The sequence below is a fragment of the Gobio gobio genome, assembly GCF_949357685.1.
Source record: "Gobio gobio genome assembly, chromosome: 8".
NCBI classification, from domain to species: domain Eukaryota; kingdom Metazoa; phylum Chordata; class Actinopteri; order Cypriniformes; family Gobionidae; genus Gobio; species Gobio gobio.
The window spans coordinates 25,922,280-25,945,537 of record NC_137114.1 but is presented as its reverse complement, the minus strand read 5'-3'; the positions used below and the strand labels follow the sequence as shown (position 1 = coordinate 25,945,537).

The window sequence follows — 23,258 nt, the reverse complement described above, 5'->3', positions numbered from 1 at the left end:
ATCCTTCCATTCCATACAGCAATCTGTTTTCAGAAAGTGATGATGGGAATATGAGTGTCATCAATGCATCCAACCACTGGAAATCCTAAAGGAAATTCTAATTATTAGGTTACTTCTAGAGGCTTAACAAGTGGCTTATTAAACGTCTGGATCCTTTATAAAAGGACATGCCAGACGGTGTCCTCTTGATGAAATATGAGCAATGAATGAATGTACCTGCACTGCAAAGAATGCTTTCCTTACTTTGTATTTTTGTCAAGTGGCAGATCATTTAATTTGTTTTAAGTAAACCTTGCTTACTTTAGATTTAATTTATAATTGTTTGATATTTGTACTTGAAATGCGACAAAATACTCAGTAAGAAAAGCATTTGTGCAGCTTGAATGAATGAATAAAGTATTTAAACACTGCCGGCGCTTTAAAAAGGGGGAGGAGTCAGAAAGAAACTCTGGGTTTACCAAAGAAAACCTACTCCAGACCAGGGGCACGTTCAAAGCTCAAACCGGTGCGCAACGTTTTGCTACGGTTTCCGGTTGAACGTCATGTTTCCTGGAAACGGTGTGCAACGGTGTGCAACGGGTTTGAGATGCGTTTGATCTCGTTTGGTGGGTGTGTCAAAAATGACAGCCCAATCAGCGGCAAAATGTATATAAACCACGCAGTATTAAAGAGACAGCTCACACAATGGAAGTAAAGTTGTTTAATGTGTCCGCTGGTATTAGAAGACATGATTGTCGTAAGAGTTTAATATATATATATATATGTATATATATATATATATATATATATATATATATATATATATATATATATATATATATATATATATATAATCAACATGATGATGTATTTATTTATATCTTTAGCTTAATTGCAAGGCAAGTTTATTTATATACCAAATTTCATATATGGTAATTGCTTGACATAAAGTGAGAAAGAAAATACAAGCTATTAAAAAAGTAAGAACTAGAAATAAAATGATTTAAGTTAGAATTGATTACCAGGAGATGAAAAAGGTTCATTAAATGGGATTGGGATGTTGTCTTTTATTCTGGACGGCAAGGGCAGTGATTGCATGTATTTTGCAGTATTAAACACGTATTTATATCGATTTCATCAGGCTCCGAAAATTCCTCAAAAAGAAAACAAAGAATGGCCTTCTCGGCTGCCATAGTTACAACTCTTGCGTCAACAGAACAGGGTGTTCAACGCAGCACCGTTTCCGTTTAAAAAACGTTTTGCAACGTTTTGTCGGGGCTGAACGCAGCCCTGGTTAGGTTCACAGAGTAAGTTACCATGGTAACTGACTGAGTATAAGTTACCTCTCTTTTAGAAACGGTTTACCCTGCTTTCTCGGGTTTGACATACCTCCCATTCTGAAACTGAAAACCCAGAGTTTCCCTCATTTCAGGGTTAACATACTCAGAGTTTTCACTTATCCTCCTTTCTGAAACGGGCCCCAGCACAGGACTGAAAATGCAAGGAGATTAAATAGGGGACAAGCAAGGCAGGTAATTGGGGAACAACAGGTGGGTAAAATGAATCAATAATCAGATAACAAGAGGGGTGGGGTCAAGACTGAGGACAGGAACGCACATGGCACAGAAATAACTCAAAACACCACGTGCTAAACAAGACAAGACAGACATGTGACAGAGTAAATTCCGCAGACCTATGGTATTTCCCATACCATTGGCTCATTTTCTAATACTCGAAGGTGATAGGGCTCTCTTGTGAAACCCCCATTCCATCAGTCACTGACGTAACACGTAGTGAATGACTGAAAGGGAACCAAACATCTCTTTTCAGACATTTTTCTTTCTTTAAGGTGTATTTTTTTATTTACCCCAAAAGAGTAAAAGATTCCTTTGCTCCCTTATTCATAATTTCAAAAATAAACTATTGTTATAAGCGTGAGCATACAATTGGTTCAGCCTTGTCTGTTATTGTCATAGTTATGTAGAATATATCAAACATAAAACTGCATAATTCTACTAAAAGTTATTTTCAATGTAGACATATCTAACCCAGATACTTTGCTCATTGTAAGAGTTAGTCATCTTCTATTTCCTTAGATATAGTTGAATCTACATCCGTTTCAATTTGGTTTGTCAGGTCAATCTTAATATATATATATATACTTTGGTTGCCCTTTAAAATTATTGTCTCATTATTCATTCATTCTTTATTTAACCAGGTTAAAAAAACTCATTGAGATTAAAATCTCTTTTACAAGAGTAACCTGGCCAAGAATTATCTTAACATTACAGCATTTCCATGTGTTTAACCCTGAAAGACCCAAATATAGATAAAAAACTGTAAAAAAAATTGTCCACCTTTTACATGTTGTTGTAGGAGGACTCTAATGCAGAAATAAATTGTTTTTTACATTTTCAACATTTTAGTACATTTTTAGGGGAATGTTGTAATATTGCAAAGTTGGGCTAGCCTGGTCCTACCAGACTCTCGTACATTTAATTTGTACAAAGAGTCTGGCCACTCTTCTTTGACAAGTGTTAACTTCCTTGAAGGCAGGTACTCTGTTGAAGTTTAAAACTATTGGATCTACCCAGAGCCACTCTGGATCTGCCATAACCAATCGCTAACGTTTGGTCGTGACGTATGTCATCTCAATGTTATACCCTCTGTTTGTTGATTGTACCGGTTAAAATCTGACCGGAGAAAACCAGATAATATAGGAAAAAGAGTACTGAAGGAAAATGAAAACTGAGCGGAAGTACTTAGGAGGGCGGAACCAGGCTAACGTTAGGCCTGTTGGGTAGCAGAATTTCAGTGATTTCACTCACTGTCTGAATAAATGTAGAAAACATCTAAGGGTTCATTTGCAGGCTGTAATGATTATATTAGTAGCATATGTATACACTAATAATCACACCATATAAATAATTGGACAAGTCATATTTTTTATGAAAAATAATTTATTATAAAAAAATATGTTCAGATTGTATTTACAAAACATGATGAAATGAATGAAAACTTTGGCATTTACATGATTTAGCTCTGTTCATAGCCATATTAAGTTATGATAATCCCAAAGGCAGTTCTTGTCCTCCGAGAGGCAAAGGTGGACATTGCACTTGCTGCAAAGTGTGTTGGCGTATCCTTTACCACAGTGTCTGCAGCTTCTATTTTGTTCATATCTTCTGACACAAACTTTCAGAAATACTCCAGTGGTGTATTAAGGGAGACGGCATCATTAGTGATATCCTGACCTGAAAAATCAGTGATTGGACTGATAAAATCCTTTATCAGCCAGCGAGACCTGTCACAGGGGATGGCCTGTGCTCTTGAGTGACTTGATTTTGTTGGCATGATGTCCACATAATCATCAGATGGGTGGTCACTGGGTTGTTTATTTTCGTTTTCCATTTCCCAGGCATCTCCACATTCATCTTCATCACTTCAGAATCCATTTAAAAATCACTGTTCCCATTTGGACGGCATCAATGACATCATACTCTTTGTTGATAGTATGGTCTTTCCTGGCTGATGGCATTCTGAAATGGAAAAAGAACACTGGTTATTTTCCATATCCCAATGATACTTACACATTTAAATAATTCATACAGTACACAGAATTCACACAATGCAGTCTAGCTAGCTTATTTGTGTCTTATCATGCTAATAGCACTATTACGCCCACATTCCTGAACATTATCGCCTGTCCCTCATGCAGCAAGCAGATATTTGGGCAAACATTTTGCTACCCCTTTCACCCAGTGTTGCAAAATTACAACATTGACATTACAAGATCGAAATCTAATATGATTAAAGCATTCAACAGACATATTACTAATCAGACTTCCATCCAATAGCATTGCAAGACTGAACAATAGGACTTACTGTATTAGTTGTGTAAATGGGGTGTTAGAGAGAAAAAAAAAATATCTACAGATTTATTTTAGTAGAGCTAAAATTGATGTTGTTCAACAGTGGGCCCCAGTGGCTTTGAAGTGATATTAATATGGAAAGTACTCAACAGAACAATAACCCCCTATCATTATTGCAACTCCTAAGAATATTTCTAATTTAGCAAACCTCAAACTTTAAATTAAAAGTTTTCTTTAACTTCTGCTCTCAAGCCTTGTTTAACTTAATCATAACTTTGTCTGCTTCATAATCATTGCTTCCTTTTTACTTCTAGTAAAGCAAAGTAGTTTACTAAGGAACGTTAAAAGATACAGTACAACTTAGTAAAATAATCATGGCTCATGTAATCAATGACAATAAACTCATTAGACCGTTAGTTTTCTGTTCCCTTTCTGTTCCCAACGTATTGGGATCACTTCTGGGAGCCCTATCAGCTTTGAGTGTATACAGAACGAGCCAGTGCACATTGGTGTGTGAGATTTGCATCTTGCTCTCCTCCCCGCAGTGTGGGTATAATAAATACGGAAGCGGATGCAGCACACATTTGTCATTCACTTTGGAGCCGATTGTTATTCTGCTGCTGAAGAGTGTTTCTGTAAAGAGAGAAGGAGAAGAAGGAGAAGAAGTTCGAGTGCTGGGGTTAAGGCACGTTCAGCGGGGACCACGATCTCACAGGAGAAGAGACAAAACTGCAATCTCTGTTGGTTCGGTGAGGGCGTTCCATATCAGTGAGTGCATACACAGGGCTGCACAATTTCCGTGAGTGCTTTAACTTGTTCTTCGATTGGGACATGTTCGATTGGTCAGGCGATGTCCACCATGGTGGTCCAGGAAAGCCATCTCTGGCTCAACCTAGTGGATATGAGGGAGGCCGATAAGTATCGGTTCCTGATAAGTATCCGATAAGTAAACTCCCCCGTTTCCCATGTTGGGCTATTCAGCAACGCTGTCGAGAGCTTCACCCAGCAGTTCTCGGCCGCCCAGTACGCACTCGAGAGGCCTCCACACACCCTCGTGCACACTCAGACCCCATTTCGGGCCACTACACCGTCTGAGTCAGGTCCCTGCATTCCGCCTCGCTGCCCCACCCAGGGTATGTCTGTGGTGCCGCTGGTCCCGCTTGCTCGGTCGATGGAAGCCTGGCTAGCCTGGCTCATCCGTACTATCAGACTAGATTCAGTTCGCCTGGTTTAGGGGCATCCACTCCACTGCTGTGCTGTGCTGAAGGAGGGTGCCTCTGTTTTACGGACGGAAATTGCAGTCCTACTGGCGAAGGACATGACAGAGCCGGTCCCTCCTGCCAATATGAAGACAGGAAGACAGAATCTTGGACCTGCAGTTGTTTTATTTGTTTTACGCATGTATGCATTTCCCCCAGTGAGCCTTCTAGCACAAACACTGTGCAAAGTCAGGGAGGGCAAGGAGCAGGTCTTGTTAGTTGCGCCATATCAGGCCCAACCAGACCTGGTATCTGGAACTAGTGCTCCTCGCGACAGCACCTCCCTTGAATTTTCCTTTTGTCAAACAAACTTAATATTTTGAGTTTTACATTTGGTATAAACTGTTAGGGGAATAACGGTTTAGGACCCAAGACCATTTGTGAAGAATGAAGACCAAGAGTGCAATTAATTAAAGAAAAATTGACTGAAGAATAGTTTGCAGTTTCTGTTCTTCTCTCTGCAGCCGCGTCTTTACCTTTTCCACACTTGTTGCCTCCAATCTTTTTTTCAGTGTTTTTTTCTGGTGCTCAGCCATCCGATTACACAGACTGTCAACACACTCTCAACAGGTAACAGGTAAATTATTTATTTTTTAATATGTCTATAAATTTTTACTTTCAAACTGTAACTGGTTTTCAGCCAGTCATGTCCTCTTTTTAGTTTAACAGAACATGTATGTGTGAGTAGCTCTGTTCAGTTAAGGATACTTATCTTCTCTTCTCCACAGTAACTTATACAGAAGCCTTAAACGGCCATGGATCATTTTTTATTTCAGTTTTGTTTTCTAAGTATCTCGACATAACAAAAGTTGTTTTCTCGTGATCACGGCTTACTTTTCTTGTGATCTCGAGATAACAAAAGTTGTTTTCTCGTGATCACGACTTTATATTTTCTTGTGATCTCGGGATAACAAAAGTTGTTTTCTCGTGATCACGACTTAATCTTATCTAAGTTACACAACTGCGCCAACAGGTGGCAGTATAGAACCAAATAACTGATAGGGTGCGGTATAGCATAGTTGGATGTCTGGGTCCAGCGACTTCGGATGGTTGCACTGGACCCACTGCGCCGTCTTCGTGGGCAGTTGGGCGATGAACTGCTCCAGCACCACCAGGTCAACGATTTTGTCCGCGTCGCTTCCCTCGGTCATCAGCCATTTGCTGCTGCATGCCCAGAGCTGTTGTGCCATGACGAAGGGCTCCTTCGATGTTGCCCGGGGGTGAGTCTGACTGGCCTTCTTCAGATCCTGGTACACAAGGAGGTTCTCTATTTGCTCGCTATTTGCGTCTCTCCCCCGTCAACAGGGGGATCAGGCGCAGCGGCCAATGGTCTTGGTCCCACCCTCTGGCCTCGGTGGTCCTCTCAAATAAGTCCAGGAATGCCTCTGGGTCATCCTGGGCACCCATTTTGGTGAGAGAAAACTGTATGAGGGGGCCAGCTTATGGTCTTGGCTCGGTCTGAACCTCTCGGCCCATCAAGCTCCGGAACATCTCGCGGTCCTCCTGTTGGGCGCGGATAAGGATCTGGAACCACCGTTCCTGATTCTCTTTCATGTCCAATAGCGCCTGATGGTGTTCTTGATGGAGGCCTGCGAAATATGAAATAACATCCGCATGAAATAACATCCGCAAATGGTGATCCTGACATTGGAACCGGCCTAGAGGGAGAGGAGAGAGAAACAGGGGAAGGGGTGGAGAGAGAAACAGCTGGCAAGAATCCGCCAACTCCAGGGCACGCCACCATCTGGTCCTCCGCCAGTTGGATGGCCGAGTCCAGCAACTCCAGATGGTGGCACTGGAACACACTGCGCCATCTTCGTGGGCAGTCAGGCGATGAACTGCTCCAACTGCTCGACGATTTTTTACCGCGTCGCTTCCCTCGGCCATCAGCGATTTGCGGCATGCGTCCCGGAGCTGTTGTGCCATGATGAAGGGCCGGCCACTTTCCCCCAGATCCTCCAATGTTGCTGAGGGGTGAGTCCGACCGGCTGCAGAATGGCCTTCTTCAGGTCCTGTTACACGAGGAGGTTCTCTATTTGGTCGCTATTTGCGCCTCCCCCATCAACAGGGGGATCAGGCGCAGCGGCCAATAGTCTTGGTCCCATGCACTGGCCTCTGCAGTCCTCTCAAACAAGTCCAGGAATGCCTCTGGGTCATCCTGGGCACCCATTTTGGTGAACCTCGTTGAACCATGCCCCCCTCGCCACAATCACATTTTTCTTTTAACATTGAAAAGGGCACACATTTTTTCATAAAAATAATTGTTTTTACATAAACAAATATCTGACGGATGAGCTGACCTCAAGTGACAATACCACAGCTGCCATCAAGAGGGCTCGACCAAGCAGCAACCTCCCGCAGTTTCTCTTGAAGCCAATACGGAATTGACATATACTGCAATTCATCGACTGGCCGCTAGGGACATGCTCCAGAAGGGAGCAGAATCTCATTGAGCCCCATGTTAAAATGCCCAACTTTACAGCAGATTAAAACAAATTATTGTTTACAGCCTGGTACAAATTGTGGTTTTGGTCTATACGGCTAATTTTGCCCTTCATGACAACTGTGAGGGGTGTGAATTTTTTTTATAACTCATTCGTTTACATTATATAAAGCCTTAAAGTTCTGCATAATTAAGGGCGTGGCAGGTGGATAGCCATTTATCTGCTGTCTTTTAGTCATCACGTCACTTCAGCTCTGCCCACGTCCCGCCTTTTTGCCCATTTTCTGTTATCCGGGAGTGACGCGCGCTGACGCGCTGCCAAGATGGCAACGGCCATCTCGTCCATACTTTGCGCTTCAAAATTGCTCATCAGAATCCTATGGGTAACATCACGGACACTAAGTCCATATTTTTTTTTACAGTGTATGGGCTTGACAGCGCCTTTATTGTTTCCGCAGACTGAAGAAGGTGGATCTCTCTATCCCAGCCATGACCATGTTCTATAGAGGCACTATTGAGAGTATTCTCATTTACTGCATCTCTTCCTGGTTTGGTAACCATAACTTCCTGATTAGAGTCACAAACTATAGGATAGTGAGAACTGCTGAAAAAATCATTGGTGCTTCGCTGCCGCGTGTGTCTGCAGGACATCTACACAGAGCACACTCATTCCTCTCATGGCATGTTCACACTTCTGCAGCCCGGTAAAAGATACAGAAGTATCAAATCAAGGACTACTCGGCTGTTAAACAGTTTCTTTCCCACAGACTGCTCAATCAGAGAATGTGAACTGCACTTGAGTGACTGTTTATAAATTATAACTATTAATTCTATTCTATTTTAGTGTACTTCAGCTTATTTATTAGTATTCTTATTTATTAGCTACTTTATGGTTTTTCTTTTTTATCAATTGTTTGTACTGAATTCCTGAGTGGTGGATGTGTGAAACACAATTTTGTTTTTATGTGGAGCATAAAGATGACGAATAAAGGAATCTGAATCTGAAAGAGACACACTGTAACTCTAAAATAAATTGTGTATTTCAGATGTTGTCACATCCCACAACCTCATCATCTGCAGAGATAAACTGCCACTCAAAATACACAAATGACGGACATAAAGACATCATATACATATAATGTTCAATGTCAATTATCATTTATATTAAGCTAATAACTGTTGTTTGAGCACTGTCATTTTTGCTACAATTTGCCATGTCAATAAATAATAAAAGTACTCAACATGCTGTTTTTTTATGTAAAACCCAGATAGAGGCTACAAGATATTATAAGACCAGGCAGAAAGAAAACCAATATTAATAAATATATAAAATTACATAAACACACACATATATATGTATATAAAATCAATTGCCGTGTTCCATGCATAAGTCAGACACAGGTCGCACTTGATGGTGTTCCCATAACGTCAACATTATGATGAAGTGTCTTGTTCCCTTCTAGAGAACGATACTCGGTTACTTAACGTAACCTCGGTTCTCTCTAGAAGAGGGAACGAGTATTGCGTAAGTTCCTTACGCTACGGGAAAGTATTCTTTCTTCGAGATTTCTGAAAAACCCAAAATTATCCTTAATTTTGTAACATTGTCAACGCAGTGCGGCAGCCTGGCAGACCATAGCAGGCTATTCCAGCGTGCTATTGGCTGCTCTGCTGGCAACTGCAGCAGCCTATCGGTGAGCCCGCGTGACGTGGCGACCAATGAGGGCGCTTCGCGCCCACCTGGCTTCATTTCCCTACAGGTGGGGCGTGGCCACGTGTATATAAGCAGGGCTCACGGGCTGCATATTCGGTTTTCTTAGTTCTGAAGCGTAAAAGCCAGCGGGGCGCACGGCAAGGAACGCAATACTCGTTCCCTCTTCTAGAGAGAACCGAGGTTACGTTAAGTAACCGAGTATCGTTCTCTTACGAGAGGTTCTCTCGTATTGCGTAAGTTCCTTACGCTACGGGAACATATTGTCAACGCCGTGCGCGCCTCGCATACAGCATATGTATCCCAGGGAACCGGGGACCATAACACTGCTCGGGCAGGGTGGCCGGTAAAGAAAAAACGGGCCACCACATATACAGACACTTCATTCGAACTGACGGGTGGTTTACGACGGGTGGTTACAACACCCTGTCCCATGAATGAGGGAACGGCACCTGCCGGTCTCCTTCAAATTCACCACACCTTGTCTCATGAATGAGGGAGCGGCAACGCCGGTCGCCTTCAAATTCACAATATCTTGTTATATGAGTGAGGTAACGGCACCGCCGGTCACCTTCAAACTCACAACAGCTCGTCTCGTAAATGAGGGAACGGCACCGCCGGTCTCCTTCAAATTCACATGAGCCTAGTACCGAACTTACTACCAGTATGTGAGCTATGTCTGCGCAGAATCACTGGGCAGAACCAACGGCCCTATTGAACTGATAACACTTTCGCCTGTAAGGCAGGAACTTCCAGATTGTAAAATCTCACGAACGTAGACGGGGAGGCCCAGCCTGCCGCCATACAGATATCGTGGATGGAAATCCCTCTGGCCCAAGCCCACGAAGAGGCCATGCCTCTGGTGGAGTGTGCTCTGACACCTAGCGGGCACTGCAGGTGTTTGGAAGCGTATGCAGTTGCAATCGCGTCCACTATCCACCTGGACAGGGTCTGTTTCGAGGAGGCGAGACCTTTAGTGCGCCCACCAAACGAAACAAATAGCTGCTCAGAACGCCTGAAGGCGGCGGAGCGTGTGACATAAACCCTCAATGCCCTGACAGGGCAGAGGAAATTGCCACCGTCCCCCTCATCGGATGCTGGCAGAGCCGAGAGGGAGATAATCTGCGCCCTGAAGGGAGTGCCGATCGCTTTGGGGACATAACCATGCCTCGGTCTGAGAATGACCTTAGAGTCATTAGGACCGAACTCCATACACGTCGGGCTCACTGAGAGCGCGTGTAGATCCCCCACACGTTTCACTGAAGCCAGAGCTATCAGAAACGTGGTTTTCAGCGAAAGGAACCTTGGTTCCACAGTCTCGAGCGGTTCAAAGGGATGAGCCTTCAGGGCCTCTAGGACCAAGGCCAGATCCCATATAGGAACCGACGGGGGCCGCGGGGGATTCATCCGTCTGGCTCCTCTGAGGAAACGGACGATGAGCTCGTTCCTTCCTAGCGTGCTACCTAGCGTCGTCTGAGCGAACGCTGCTATAGCCGCCACATACACTTTGAGCGTGGAAGGGGACCTGCCCAATTCCAAAAGCTCTTGGAGGAAGGAGAGCACCCGCTGGACCCCACATTGCTGTGGGTCCAATCCCTTGGAAACACACCACTCAGTGAACACCGACCACTTAGAACTATATAACCGCCTCGTCGAGGGGGCTCTAGAGTGTGAAATCGTGTTCATAACCCCTTCGGGCAGGTCAACGGGTATCCGTTGGTCACCCATACATGCAGAGACCATCGCTCTGGATGGGGATGCCAAACTGAGCCTCCTGCTTGAGAGAGAAGGTCTGCTCTCAGCGGAACTGGCCAGGGGGGTGAGTGCGACAGCTTCACCAGCTCTGGGTACCAAATCTGGTTCTCCCAGCGCGGTGCTATAAGGAGCACCGGACGGCGCGTTTCCCTGATTTTCGCTATGACCTGGGGCAATAGGGAGATCGGCGGGAAAGCATACAGCGGGAGGCTGGGCCAAGTTTGGGACAGCGCATCCTCGCTTTTGGACAGAAACGTCGGGCAGCGGGCGTTCTCTTTTGTTGCAAAGAGGTCGAGCTCCGCTCTGCCGAACAGGCGCCATACCAGCTGGACTGTCTGGGGGTGCAGGGACCATTCTCCTGGGAGAATGAGGCCCCTGGACAGCTTGTCCGGGCCCACATTGAGGTGGCCCGGCACGTGCGCAGCTCTCGACGAGCGCAGCGAGCTGTGTGCCCACACGAGCAGGCGTTCTGTCAGATTGCCCAGACCTCTGGACCTGACACCGCCCTGCCGGTTCACGTAGGACACCACTGTGGTGTTGTCCGACCGGACTAACACATGGTGTCCTCGTATAAGCGGGAGAAACTGCTTGAGCGCGTTCTCTACCGCTATCATCTCCAAACAGTTTATGTGTAGGAGTTTTTCCTCGCTCGACCAAAGGCCCGAGGCTGATCTGCCCTCGAAAACGGCGCCCCAACCCGTGGTGGAGGCGTCCGTCGAGATGACCTTGCGGTGTGAGATGGCTCCCATCGTCACTCCCCTCTGGTACCAGTCGGCTACTAACCAGGGCTCTAGGGCTGACACGCAGCCCTGAGTCACTCTGATCCTGAAGCCACCGGACGCCCAGGCCCTGTGAGGCACTCGGGCGTTTAACCAGCATTGCAGCGGGCGCATGCGCATTAAGCCCAGCTGGAGCACAGCTGCAGCTGAGGCCATACGTCCCAGCATCCTCTGAAACAGCTTGAGAGGTGCGATTTTGCCTGGCCGAAAGTACGCAGCCATGCGCCGAACTTGGCGCGCGCGATGGGGTGACAGGCGGGCTGACATTGCCACAGTGTCCAGATTCAAACCCAGAAATGAGGTTGATTGCGTGGGCACTAATGAGCTCTTGGTCCAATTGACCGTGAGCCCTAGGCTGTCCAGATGGCTGAGCAGCATTGCCCTGTGGGCGAGGAGCTCGGCCTCCGACTGCGCCAGGATGAGCCAATCGTCCAGATAGTTCAATACTCGCATCCCTCGATTTCTCAGAGGAGCGAGGGCCGCGTCCATGCACTTCGTAAATGTACGGGGTGCTAGTGACAGGCCGAACGGAAGGACGGTGTATTGATAAGCCTGGCCGTCGAAGGCGAATCGTAAGAATGGCCTGTGACGCGGCGTTATCTTGATTTGAAAATATGCATCTTTCAAATCTAGGGAGATTAGCCAGTCTCTCGGGCGAATATGCGCGAGGATCTGCTTGGTCGTGAGCATCTTGAACGATCTTTTCATAAGAGCTTTGTTCAGACGCCTCAGATCCAGAATCGGTCTGAGCGACCCATCCCTTTTTGGCACGAGAAAACACCGGCTGTAAAAGCCTGACTCGCTCATAGAGTGGGGAACCGGTTCTATAGCCCCTTTGCACAGCAGCGTGGCTATTTCTGCTCGAAGTAGATGTGCTACTTCCTCGCTCACTCTCGTCTCTGTACGCGCACAGAAGCGCGGAGGGCGGCGAGCGAACTGCAGAGTGTAGCCGTGCTTCACTGTTTTCAGCACCCATTCTGATACACCTGGAATGGCTTCCCACGCTCTCGCATGCGCCACACGGGATAGAACGGCCTCCGGCCTCGAAACGCCGCGCTTCGCGGGTTTGACGGCCCGTATAGGAGGGGCGGGCGCAGTGCGCGCGCTCTCTGTGCTGTGGGCCAGCCGATCGCTCGCGATGGCTGGCCGCCCTACACACTGCATCTCTGCCGCTTCGAGCGGGGAGTGGCTTGTGTGCGGCCCTACACTCATCGCTCCGGCCACCCTGGGCGGAAAATAAATGGTGTGTGGCGTGGCGCGTGGCGCCTGAGGCATAATGTTCGCGAAAATGTGTGAGCGCGTTTGAGCGGGCACAACTCTTACGCGTGGAACATGACCGGATAAGAGTGGCTGTGTGACAGCGCGTGTGGTGGTTAGTCGTGGACGCAAACAAGCGGACACGTGACCTAACTCTAGCACTCGAGCGGCCGGTGGCCGCTTTATGTGAGTGGGGGACACAGGGTTTATAGTGCTTGTGTGCAGGGGTGAACACAGAAAAGTGGGCACATTTACTGCATTTGAAACACATACGGCGCGAGCCGTGCGACCAGAAATAATGCAACTTTTGTGATTTCTCTGGTTCGCCGTAAAAACGGCGGTTATTGACAGGCGAGAAGGCATTTTTGCCGGCTCGTTGGCTGCGTGAAATCCATCTGCAGCAGCCACAGTGGTGGGGGCTGACAGGAAAAAGAGTTTTGACGGTGGTCCGGCCGCGGCGGGACTTAACCGTCGTTTCTCGCCTCTTGCTAGGAGGACTTTGGAGGCTCGGGCTTCAGCGTGATCCTAGGCCGGGGGCCCCGAGGTGGAGGCGGCTTACCACGGCTGGAAGAGCGCGATCTGGGGCGGCCGCTCGGTCTTCTCTGAGACGAAGGGGGCCGCGCTGGGCGCTGCGCGGAGCTCGTTGCTGGCTGGTCACGAGGACGGCGAGCAGCGGAGCTATTGCTAGCGCCGGGGCGTCGAGGCAGGAAAAGGTTCATGGCCTGCGTCGTTTTCTGCACTTCGGAGAAACGGTCGACGATCCCCTTGACCGCTGGTCCGAAAAGCCCAGACGGAGAGAGCGGGGCGTTTAGGAAGGCCGCGCGCTCTGTTTCTCGCATGTCCGCGAGCGTGAGCCAGAGGTGGCGCTCAGCTACCGTGAGGGAGGCCATAGAGCGTCCGAGGGCCTGTGCTGCGGTCTTGGTGGCGCGAAGGTAGAGATCCGTCGCGCTTCGCAAATCCGTGATTAACTCAGCGTCACAGCATTTCTCGTCCATGTCGCGGAGGAGATTAGCTTGGAGGATTTGCAGCACGGCCATAGAGTGCAGAGCGGACGCAGCTTGACCGGAGGCAGAGAAAGCGCGGCCGATCAGCGATGACGTCACTCTGCAGGCCTTAGACGGGAGGGCAGCCTTTGAGCGCCAACCAGAAGGCGGGCAAAGGTGCGCTGCGACCGCCTCTTCCACCGGAGGGATAGCGTTGTAGCCTTTCTCGGCCGCGCCGTCAACTTGTGAGAGCGTCGAAGAAGCCTGAGACGAGACCCTCGCGGAGAATGGCGCATTCCAGGACTTTGCGAGCTCCTCGTGAAGCTCCGGCAAAAAGGGTGCAGTCCTGGAGGTGGGCGCACGGCGGCGACTGTTTAGGAAGCATCCGTCAAGTCGGTTCGGCGCTGCCACCTTGGGCGGGGCCCATTCGAGGCCTAGCTGCTCGACAGCCCGGGTGAGAAGGCGCAAGAGTTCGGCGTCCTCACCCGCTCGAGAGCGTCCGGAGCCCCGGACTGAAGAGGACGCGGAAGACCAGTCCTCGCTGTCGGAAGCCATGATGGAGCAGCTGTCGGCGCGTTCCGCGGCCGCATCCGCCTCATCCCCGGAGGCGGCAACAGAAATGGCGGCCTGGGGTGGGGGCGGGGAAGGCGAGAGTGAAGCGGGCGGGAAAGGTTCCGGCGAGCTTCTCTCTGCGAGCTCCGGAGTCCGCTGCGAGCGGCGCTTCTTCTTGCACGGCGTGGCAGGGACTGGAGGGATATCATCTTCGAACAGGACGAGTCGAGCCCGCAGGGTCGACATCGTCAGTTCTTCGCACTCTTGGCATCCGCCAGCGTGGAGTGCGGCGGCGGCGTGATCACGGCCCAGGCAGAGAGCGCAGATCACATGGCGGTCCCCGGAGCTGAGCTGCGCGTGACACGAGCCGCAGGTGGAACGAGACATTTGTATCAACGCTCGGCTCTTTTTGTGAAAAGTGTGACGCAGCGGCGACAACACTTTGAGCGTAAAAGGATATGGGGCTGCCGGATAGCAGAGCAGGCACGGAAGGCTGAAGGTGGCGCGATGCTGCCGGCTTCCTCAGGCGCTGTCCTCTGCTTGCTTGTCTGCGCGGTCACGGCGGCGGGTTCCAGATCCAGCGATGCGAAGGGCTTCGCTGAAGAAAAGAAAATCGAATATGCAGCCCGTGAGCCCTGCTTGTATACACGTGGCCACGCCCCACCTGTAGGCAAATGAAGCCAGGTGGGCGCGAAGCGCCCTCATTGGTCGCCACGTCACGCGGGCTCACCGATAGGCTGCTGCAGTTGCCAGCAGAGCAGCCAATAGCACGCTGGAATAGCCTGCTATGGTCTGCCAGGCTGCCGCACTGCGTTGACAATGTTACAAAATTAAGGATAATTTTGGGTTTTTCAGAAATCTCGAAGAAAGAATACTTTCCCGTAGCGTAAGGAACTTACGCAATACGAGAGAACCTCTCGTAAGAGAACCGGGGTTATATACATAACCCTAGATGCTTAGTTTAGTTTAATTTACAAGCATTATTCCTACAAAGACAAAACTTTTGATTAATAACAATCTTTTGTATTTGTAGGTTGTATGGTCTTATATAGGCAATGAAAGGAAGAAACACCCTCCACCCAGCTTTTTGTCTCAACACGTTGCAGGCCTCTATACAAACTCCACTTCTACTTCAGTACTCAGTTCAGAAGAGTCAAGCTCATTTTACTCTGAATTGGGAATCAATTTAGACGACTACTCCAGGTTACAGAGCGCTGTTTACTGGGCCGGGCCTGACAGAGCAATCACAAGTGTGTCCATGAGTACTAGTCCAGGCCATACCAAATTCATCATTCAGGACCTGAAAGAGAGCTATCAAATTGGTGAGGAGCTTTATGTTACAGTACACACAAAGGATTTTGACAACAAATCCAAAGGTTATGGAGGGGACTTTTTTCAAGCCAAGCTATTCTGGTCTAAAACTAAGGTCAGTTATTGTACACATTGGATTAACTAAAACTACCTTACTGTTATATTTATCTCCCTGGGTCAGAGAGTTATACTGAGAATGTTCCTTTGTCACAGGCCAGTGTTTTTGGGGAGGTGGTGGATCTGCTCAATGGCTCCTACTCTGTGCGTTTCCTCCTGCCGTGGGTCGGCGAGGCACAGGTGGCTGTGCGTCTAATTCACTCCAGTGAAGCTGTGCAGGTCCTGAAGCATCACAGAGATACTGACTCTGACAGAGTGTTCTTTAATGGATATTATGAGGGACCAGGACCAAATAAGACCAGGCTAAGTGAAACAGTGAAGTGTAATGTAAAGTGGGACAAGAATGGACTAGAGCATATGGGAACAGGAGACTGCTGCTGTGAATACAACGATCCCCGAACCGGAGAAACTTGGCGCTGCCAGAGACCCAAATCGCTGCCATGCAGTGCCCTTGTCTACCACTCTATGGGTGGTTATAAAAACCGCCTGACTAATAAGGAGAAAATGCTTATGTGAGATTAAAGAACTCTTGATTGAATGTTTATTTGATCTATTTGATGCATTGATGGAAAGAATTATGACAATCATGTTCTCTTTGGCAGGAAGCAAACTAACAAAGGTATCAATGGAGATAAAAGAATCATCAAAATTATTAATTCCAATGGAAATGGAACTATTGGTATGTTGTTCAATTTAACACATCAGAATATTACAATACAAGAATGCAGAGCTGCCGGGAGTTGCACATAATACATTTTTTGAAACAATGCAAGTCAAATTAAATGTCCAGTTCAGGCACATTTTTGAAATCTTTCTGAAAACCTTTGACACAGAACTTACATTTTTTTCATCCTGCAGATGTTACAGAGAAATGTCGTCCTGGTTTACAGACTCCAGTTCCGGCTGGCTTTTACCTGAATGATGTGTGGACATCATTTGTCTGTAGCACCCGCCATTTTACAACCCAAACGACAACCGAGTGCCTGAAAGACAAACACATCTACATGATGGGAGACTCTACTATGAGGCAGTGGTTTGAGTTCTTTGTGAAAGCAGTACCAAGTGAGATAGTTGCTTATTTGTTCATTATAATTATATATACAGTGTATAGACAGTAATTGTGGATCTGTTTTTCAGCCCTGAAGCAGATGAACCTGCATGTCCAATATCAGTCAGGTCCGCTCATTGCAGTGGATGTGGCGAACAACATTGACTTACACTGGAGGGCTCACGGCGTTCCTTTGCGGACTCGGAAATCAGCAGTTGCTGATCTGCACTACATCAGTAATGAGATCGATGACCTGTCTGGAGGATCCCACACAGTCATTATGTTCAATATGGGGCCCCATTTCACCACATACCCTCTGGATTTCTTTACCCATAGAGTGTTGAGGATCCGCAAAGCTGTTCTAGCATTGTTACAGAGGGCACCTGCTACTACTGTTGTAATCAAGACTGTCAACACTGGCTATAAGGTAACGTTATAGGCCTTTATTACAGTTCAAAAGCGAGGCTTCAAATAGTAGCGTAAGATCTCTTCCGCACAAGCCTACTGTATGTGTGCAATACTTCAGAGTCTCATCACCTGTTTTTATTATAAATAAATACAAGAATAGAATACAAACAACATATCACATTAAAGAACATTAGAATTAGACATTAGACATGTGTAATATAGCTGTTTGTGAATGTGAATTTTTAGAAAAGTCGAAAGTGCACAATAAATAAAGTTATTGTCTCCCAAAAGAAAGAATCAACTCTGAATCACCTAAACGAGTCATCTGTAATTCGAGAAATTTGCATAATGCCCGCCTATGTTGTAAGTTGTCTGCCTGCGAACAACTTTACACCCCTGCTTCTCAAATCTCGGTGTTCAATGCGGCATTCACAAAACGCTTGCCCTTGAAAGATGGGTCAGTACCCAGTTTATTTGAGCCAGCTTGCTCCTCAGAATCACAACCTATAAGTAGGAATAATTATTGATGTATATATTTTATAATGGGTGTTCAAAATACATAGTTTTGGGTTTTATATTGTGTAAGCTTTATGGCTAACCGGTTAACTCACGTTATTACTGTCTTACTGAAATAGTTAATGCTAATCAGCTGTGGGCCACTATTACCTAAAACTGTGTCTATTAATGCAGATTGTCAGTCGTTCTTACTACTTTGAGTAAAGATAAAGGATGGAGCAAGATTTGTTTTACAAGTTTTAATGTTACATTAGTCATTCACGTTAGTGCTTGGCTATGCGCTGTTATTGATACAGTTCCCACATTTGCACCACAATAAATTAGAAATATACACATTGAACCATAGTTGGTTCCTCCAGAGATGGGCTATTAAAAGCACTGCACACTTGCTTACTCAGCATTTTGAACGAGCGCATCATAAGCATTTTGTTCAGATGTCTGAGATCTAGGATGGGTCTGAGGCCGCCATCCTTCTTTGGAACGAGGAAGTAGCAACTGTAAAAGCCCAGCCCCTTTTGCTAAAAGTTTTGACACTTCGGTACGAAGCATGTGACTCACGTCGCTCTTCACTGATGTCTCGACCACGGTGTCTGCGAACAAACTGTATCGAGTAACCTTGTTTTATTATGTTCAACACCCACTCTGAAATAGCAGGGATGGCCTCCCAGGCCTCGGCCCGCATAGCAAGGGGTTGAATTAAGTCTGGGGACGGGCCTCTTTGTAATAGGGACCTGGCTGTTTTGTGCTTGTGACTAGGGGTGTGACGGAACCCCCTCACCGCGATATTGCAGTAATGACATGCCTACCGTGGTGTGAAGTAATCACTGAATTTTTTTTTCTTTTCTGGTGAAAGTTACAGGAGTGCATATGGTGTTTGATATGAACTATAAACACAATAACCATCGCTTATAATTTACTGTCTTCCGTGAGTCCTATGTTCAAGGGCTTCTGGAGAAAAAACCTTTCTGCGCAAGGGAGGGCCAGTCCGTTAAACATAGGGGATTTATTTTGTGTGTGTCTGATTATTATTAATTAACTGCTAGGTTTCAGTACTTGTTATGTTTATAGATAATGTTCAATTAAAATACACACAAACACCGGCATAAAAGACAAAAGCATAACGTAAACAGTTGTAGTTAGATTTTAATTGCAAGCAGCGATACTTCTCTGCTTTAGGCAAAGTTACAGTTGACGGCACTATAAAGCAGCAGGACATGTCGATTCACTTAAGCGGGCCAACAGCCGAAGACTTGTACTAGGCTAGCTCTTTCATATTGCATTTAAAAAAAGGTTGTTTAAGTTTAGCCTAATTAATAGTTAATTGTTAAGGGTGTATGAAGTGGGATGCAGTGCGGTTTAAATGGCGCATGGCTTGTGATGCCTTCTGTGATTCGGTGAAACACTCAGCGAACCCTTTCACCTCTGGACCAAACAGGCCAGTGGTGGAGATGGGGGAATCCTGCAAGGAGGCTTTATCTGCATCCTTCATGTCCGTAAGGGTCAGCCAGAAATGGGGCTCTAGCACAGTCAGGTTCGCCATGCTTCTACCGATCACCTGGGCGGTGATTTTCGTCATCCAGAGAACGGAGAAGTTTGGCCTGAAACACTTGAAGGACAGCCATTGTTTGAAGAGCCAAAGCAGCCTGGTCGACGGAGGCGTGTCTCGACCAGCTAGAGCTGACGTAGTGCGGCAGGGCTTGGATGGGTGTGTTGCTTTTGGCTGCCACCCTCTAGCGGAGGGCGGGCAAAGATGTGCGGGGACCGCTTCCTCAAGAGGGTAAACTTTCTCCTTTGCGCCGTCGAGTGTCGAGAGCGCTGAAGAAGCAGAGGATTTGAGACTGAAAATGGTGCCTTCTATGACTTCGTCAGCTCATCGTGAACTTCAGGGAAGAAGGGGGCGGGCCCCTGGTCAACAGGTGAATGAGCTCAGCCTCGAGGTCGGCTCTGACGCCACCGGTGCTGTCTTGAACAGAAGGTGCGGGGTCAGCTATGGAGCCCGACCATTCCTCACTTTCGAGATGCTGCGAGCGTCATCCTCGTCCTCCCCCGCTTCTGGTCCGCCAAAGGAAATAGGACCGGCCGCTAACTGAGAGGGCCGTTGGTCATCCTGGGTGAACAAGACCGGCGAAGGGGGTTCTGAGAGCGAAACATGCGGGAAGTGCTCCGGCGTGGGCTCGCTCGTCTGCTCTGGCGTTCTCTGTCCGCGGCGCTTCTTCCTGCATGGCCCGAGCGAGAGAAGATGGAGAGAGGAGGGAACGCGTCTTCATTGAAGCTGGTGAGTCGAGCCTGAAGGGTCGACAGCAGCATTTTGTCGCACTTCGTGCAGCTGCCCTTAGAGAGTGCAGCTTCACGGCCTAAGCACACGGTGCAAAGGATGTGAAGATCCTCGCCGAAGAGAGAGCTTCTACACGAGGCACAGGATACACGAGGCATTTGAAACAACGCCTCAGCTCTTTTGTGAGTGTGTGTGTTGCAGCGGTGAACACACGCACAGCTTGTAAAGGATATATTGTAGTGTATTCCGATTATTCCTCCAGCAGTAACTTGAGCAGTGTGCAAATTCTCATTTATCTCTTGACTGTAGCAACATAGTCAGTGCTGACAATTGGCTCACTTACACAATGTTGGACATTAAAATGGAAGAATTGTTGCATGTCTGTCTTGTCTTGTTTAGCACGTGGTGTTTTGGTTTAGTTCTGTCATGTGCGTTCCTGTCCTCAGTCTTGACCCCACCCCTCTTGTTATCTGATTATTGATTAATTTGAGAGAGAGAGAGAGAGAGAGAGAGAGAGAGAGAGAGGACTAGATCTCGACTAAAAAAGAATGTGACTGATCCAGAGACAAAGGAATGCATAGAGGATTCAGAGGAAGGAGAAGGAGATGGGATGGAGGTAGGTGGGGAAAATTTAGACGAGAGGAGCGCATTCACAATGGTAGGGACAATGAAAAGGAAAAATAAAAATAAAGAAGGGACAGCAAGTATTAATGGGGAAAGTGGGGAAGAAGAGTGGATAGAAAGGAGAAGGGATGAGTTTAAGTTAATAGTTAGGTTTAAAGAAGGCCATGGAATGAGAGGGGTGAGTGCCATAGCTTTGAAGATGGAGTTTAAAAGGTTGATAGGTGAGATAAAAAGTGCAAAGGTATTGCAGGATGGAGCATTGTTGGTGAAATGTGTTAGTGAGGAGCAACGGGTAAAAATAATGAGAATCAAAAAGATGTGTAAACAAGAGGTAGTGAGTTGCAAACCAGTAGGTGAAAAGACGTGGGTAAGTGGAGTAATTTCTGGAGTTCCGTAAGAGAAAAACATTGAGGGAGGGAAAGTAGGAGAAGTCAGACGATTGAAGACAAACAAAGATGGAAGTAGAGTGGATAGTTTATCAGTGATGTTACAGTTTGAAGAGGAAATGCTACCAGAGAGGGTTAGAATTGGATATATGTTTCCCAGTAAGAGCTTATGTGAAGGCGCCATTGAGATGCTATAATTGCAAAATGTATGGACATATTGCAAAAGTGTGTAAGGCAAAAAAGAGATATGCGAGATGTGGAGGCAAACATGATTATGGGAGATGTGAGGAAGGTGCTGAGGTAAAGTGCTACAACTGTGAGGGTGCGCACAATGTTGCATATGGGGGCTGTGCAGTAAGGAAGAAAGCAGTAGAAGTTCAGAATGAGAAGAATAAAAATAATCTGACATATGCTGAAACAGTGAAACTAGTGGAGTGAAAGAGCAAGGAGAAGTTAGAAGATGGCAATAAAGAGGGGCAGAACGTAAGTAAGCCGAGAGATCAAATAAGGGTGGAAGAGGGGATGATAAGGGAAGATGTGTTAGTGGTAAGCAAGAAGAGTTTTGTGTTGTTTATGGCAGACATTAGTAATTGCACAGCTCAAACAGAGAAGAGAACAGAGAAGATTCAAATAATTGTAAAGGCAGCTGAAAGATTTCTTGGTGTAAAAGGACTCACATGGGAGAAAGTTAGAGATGGTCTAACTTTGGAGTCTCAGCAAAGTCAGGAAATATGGGTTGGTCAACAATCTGGATGATATTAATCCTGCAGTGGAATGCAAGGAGCCTGTTGGCAGATGGTTTGGAGTTCAAAGGATATTTTAATCAAATGAAAGAGAAACCGGATGTGATTTGTATCCAGGAATCTTGGCTTAAACTTGGACTTGATTTTGTACTAAAAGGATATTCTGCAGCGAGAAGGGACAGAGAAGAAGGTAATGGAGGGGGATGTGTGACTTTTATTAGAGTAGGTATTCCATATAGGAAAGTAGGTATAGGGAAAACAAGTGAGTATGTAGTAGTTGAAGTATGGGATCAAGGGAAGAAGTTTGTGATAATAAATTTGTATAACCCATGCAAGAGATTAGGATTGAATGAATTGGAAAAAATTGAAGGAGAAGATGATGAGAAAGTTATCTGGTGTGGAGACTTTAATGCGCATAATACACTGTGGGGTGGGAAAGTAGTGGACATAAATGGGCAGGTAGTAGAAGAGTTAATTGATGCGAGAAAATTAGTTTGTCTTAATGATGGGAGTGGAATGAGGATAAATGTCTCTTCTGGGTGAGAGTCTGCATTAGATTTAACATTGGTATCAGGAGGGTTAGGAGCAGTGGCGATTTCTTTAAGACTGCAAGGGAAGCTCGGCTTCCCTTATAATGTCACAAAATTAATGGTCAAATATGTACTATTGTATTAACATTTTATTGACTAAAAATGTGTTAGAAAACGTTCATCTCAAAGACGAGTTCGTTCAGAATCAGTTACATATAGCAGGTCGGCTGACTCGATTTCCTTCTCATACATTCCAGCAGCGTCACAGTGCATTTCCCTATTGAAGCCCAGCGTCCATTGACTTCAATGGGGCTGCTTTGAACGTTTTTTTTCAGCGCTTCGAAACTAGACGGTCATTGGATAAACGCTGCGATTATGTCCCGCCCACGGACGCTCAGCGTCTCTGGGGGTGAATGGGGAGTGGGCTGGCCCGGACTCCGAGCTTCTGCGTGATGATTGGAGGGTCTGTCGAAAGACTGCATCTCCTTTTGACTGACAGCGATTCTGTACTATAAGGAATCACTGAAGCTATTCGCGCTCAGTCCCATCGCGGATTTCTCAAGTTCAGTCGAAATTAAAACTGCTGCAACCTATTTCTTTGATATTTGCTTGGCGAAATTGCTTGATTTTCATCATACATTTCACACAATTATACACCACATTCCTTGTTTCAGTTTTACATATTAATTTTTTTTTTTTTTTTTTTAACA

At 46.5% G+C, this 23,258-nt stretch overlaps 1 protein-coding gene across 1 annotated transcript in view; it reads left to right on the top strand.

Moving 5' to 3' along the window:
* LOC307130637 (NXPE family member 3-like) overlaps positions 1-20,931 on the top strand; it is a 46,342-nt gene extending 25,411 nt beyond the window's left edge. Inside the window, exons 3-7 of the mRNA XM_079823727.1 lie at positions 15,624-16,016; positions 16,115-16,530; positions 16,621-16,697; positions 16,877-17,080; positions 17,156-20,931. Of these exons, the coding sequence (XP_079679853.1) occupies positions 15,624-16,016; positions 16,115-16,530; positions 16,621-16,697; positions 16,877-17,080; positions 17,156-17,505 (1,440 nt within the window). The 3' untranslated portion in view covers positions 17,506-20,931. The remainder of the gene's footprint in view (positions 1-15,623; positions 16,017-16,114; positions 16,531-16,620; positions 16,698-16,876; positions 17,081-17,155) is intronic.
* Positions 20,932-23,258: the final 2,327 nt, after the last annotated feature.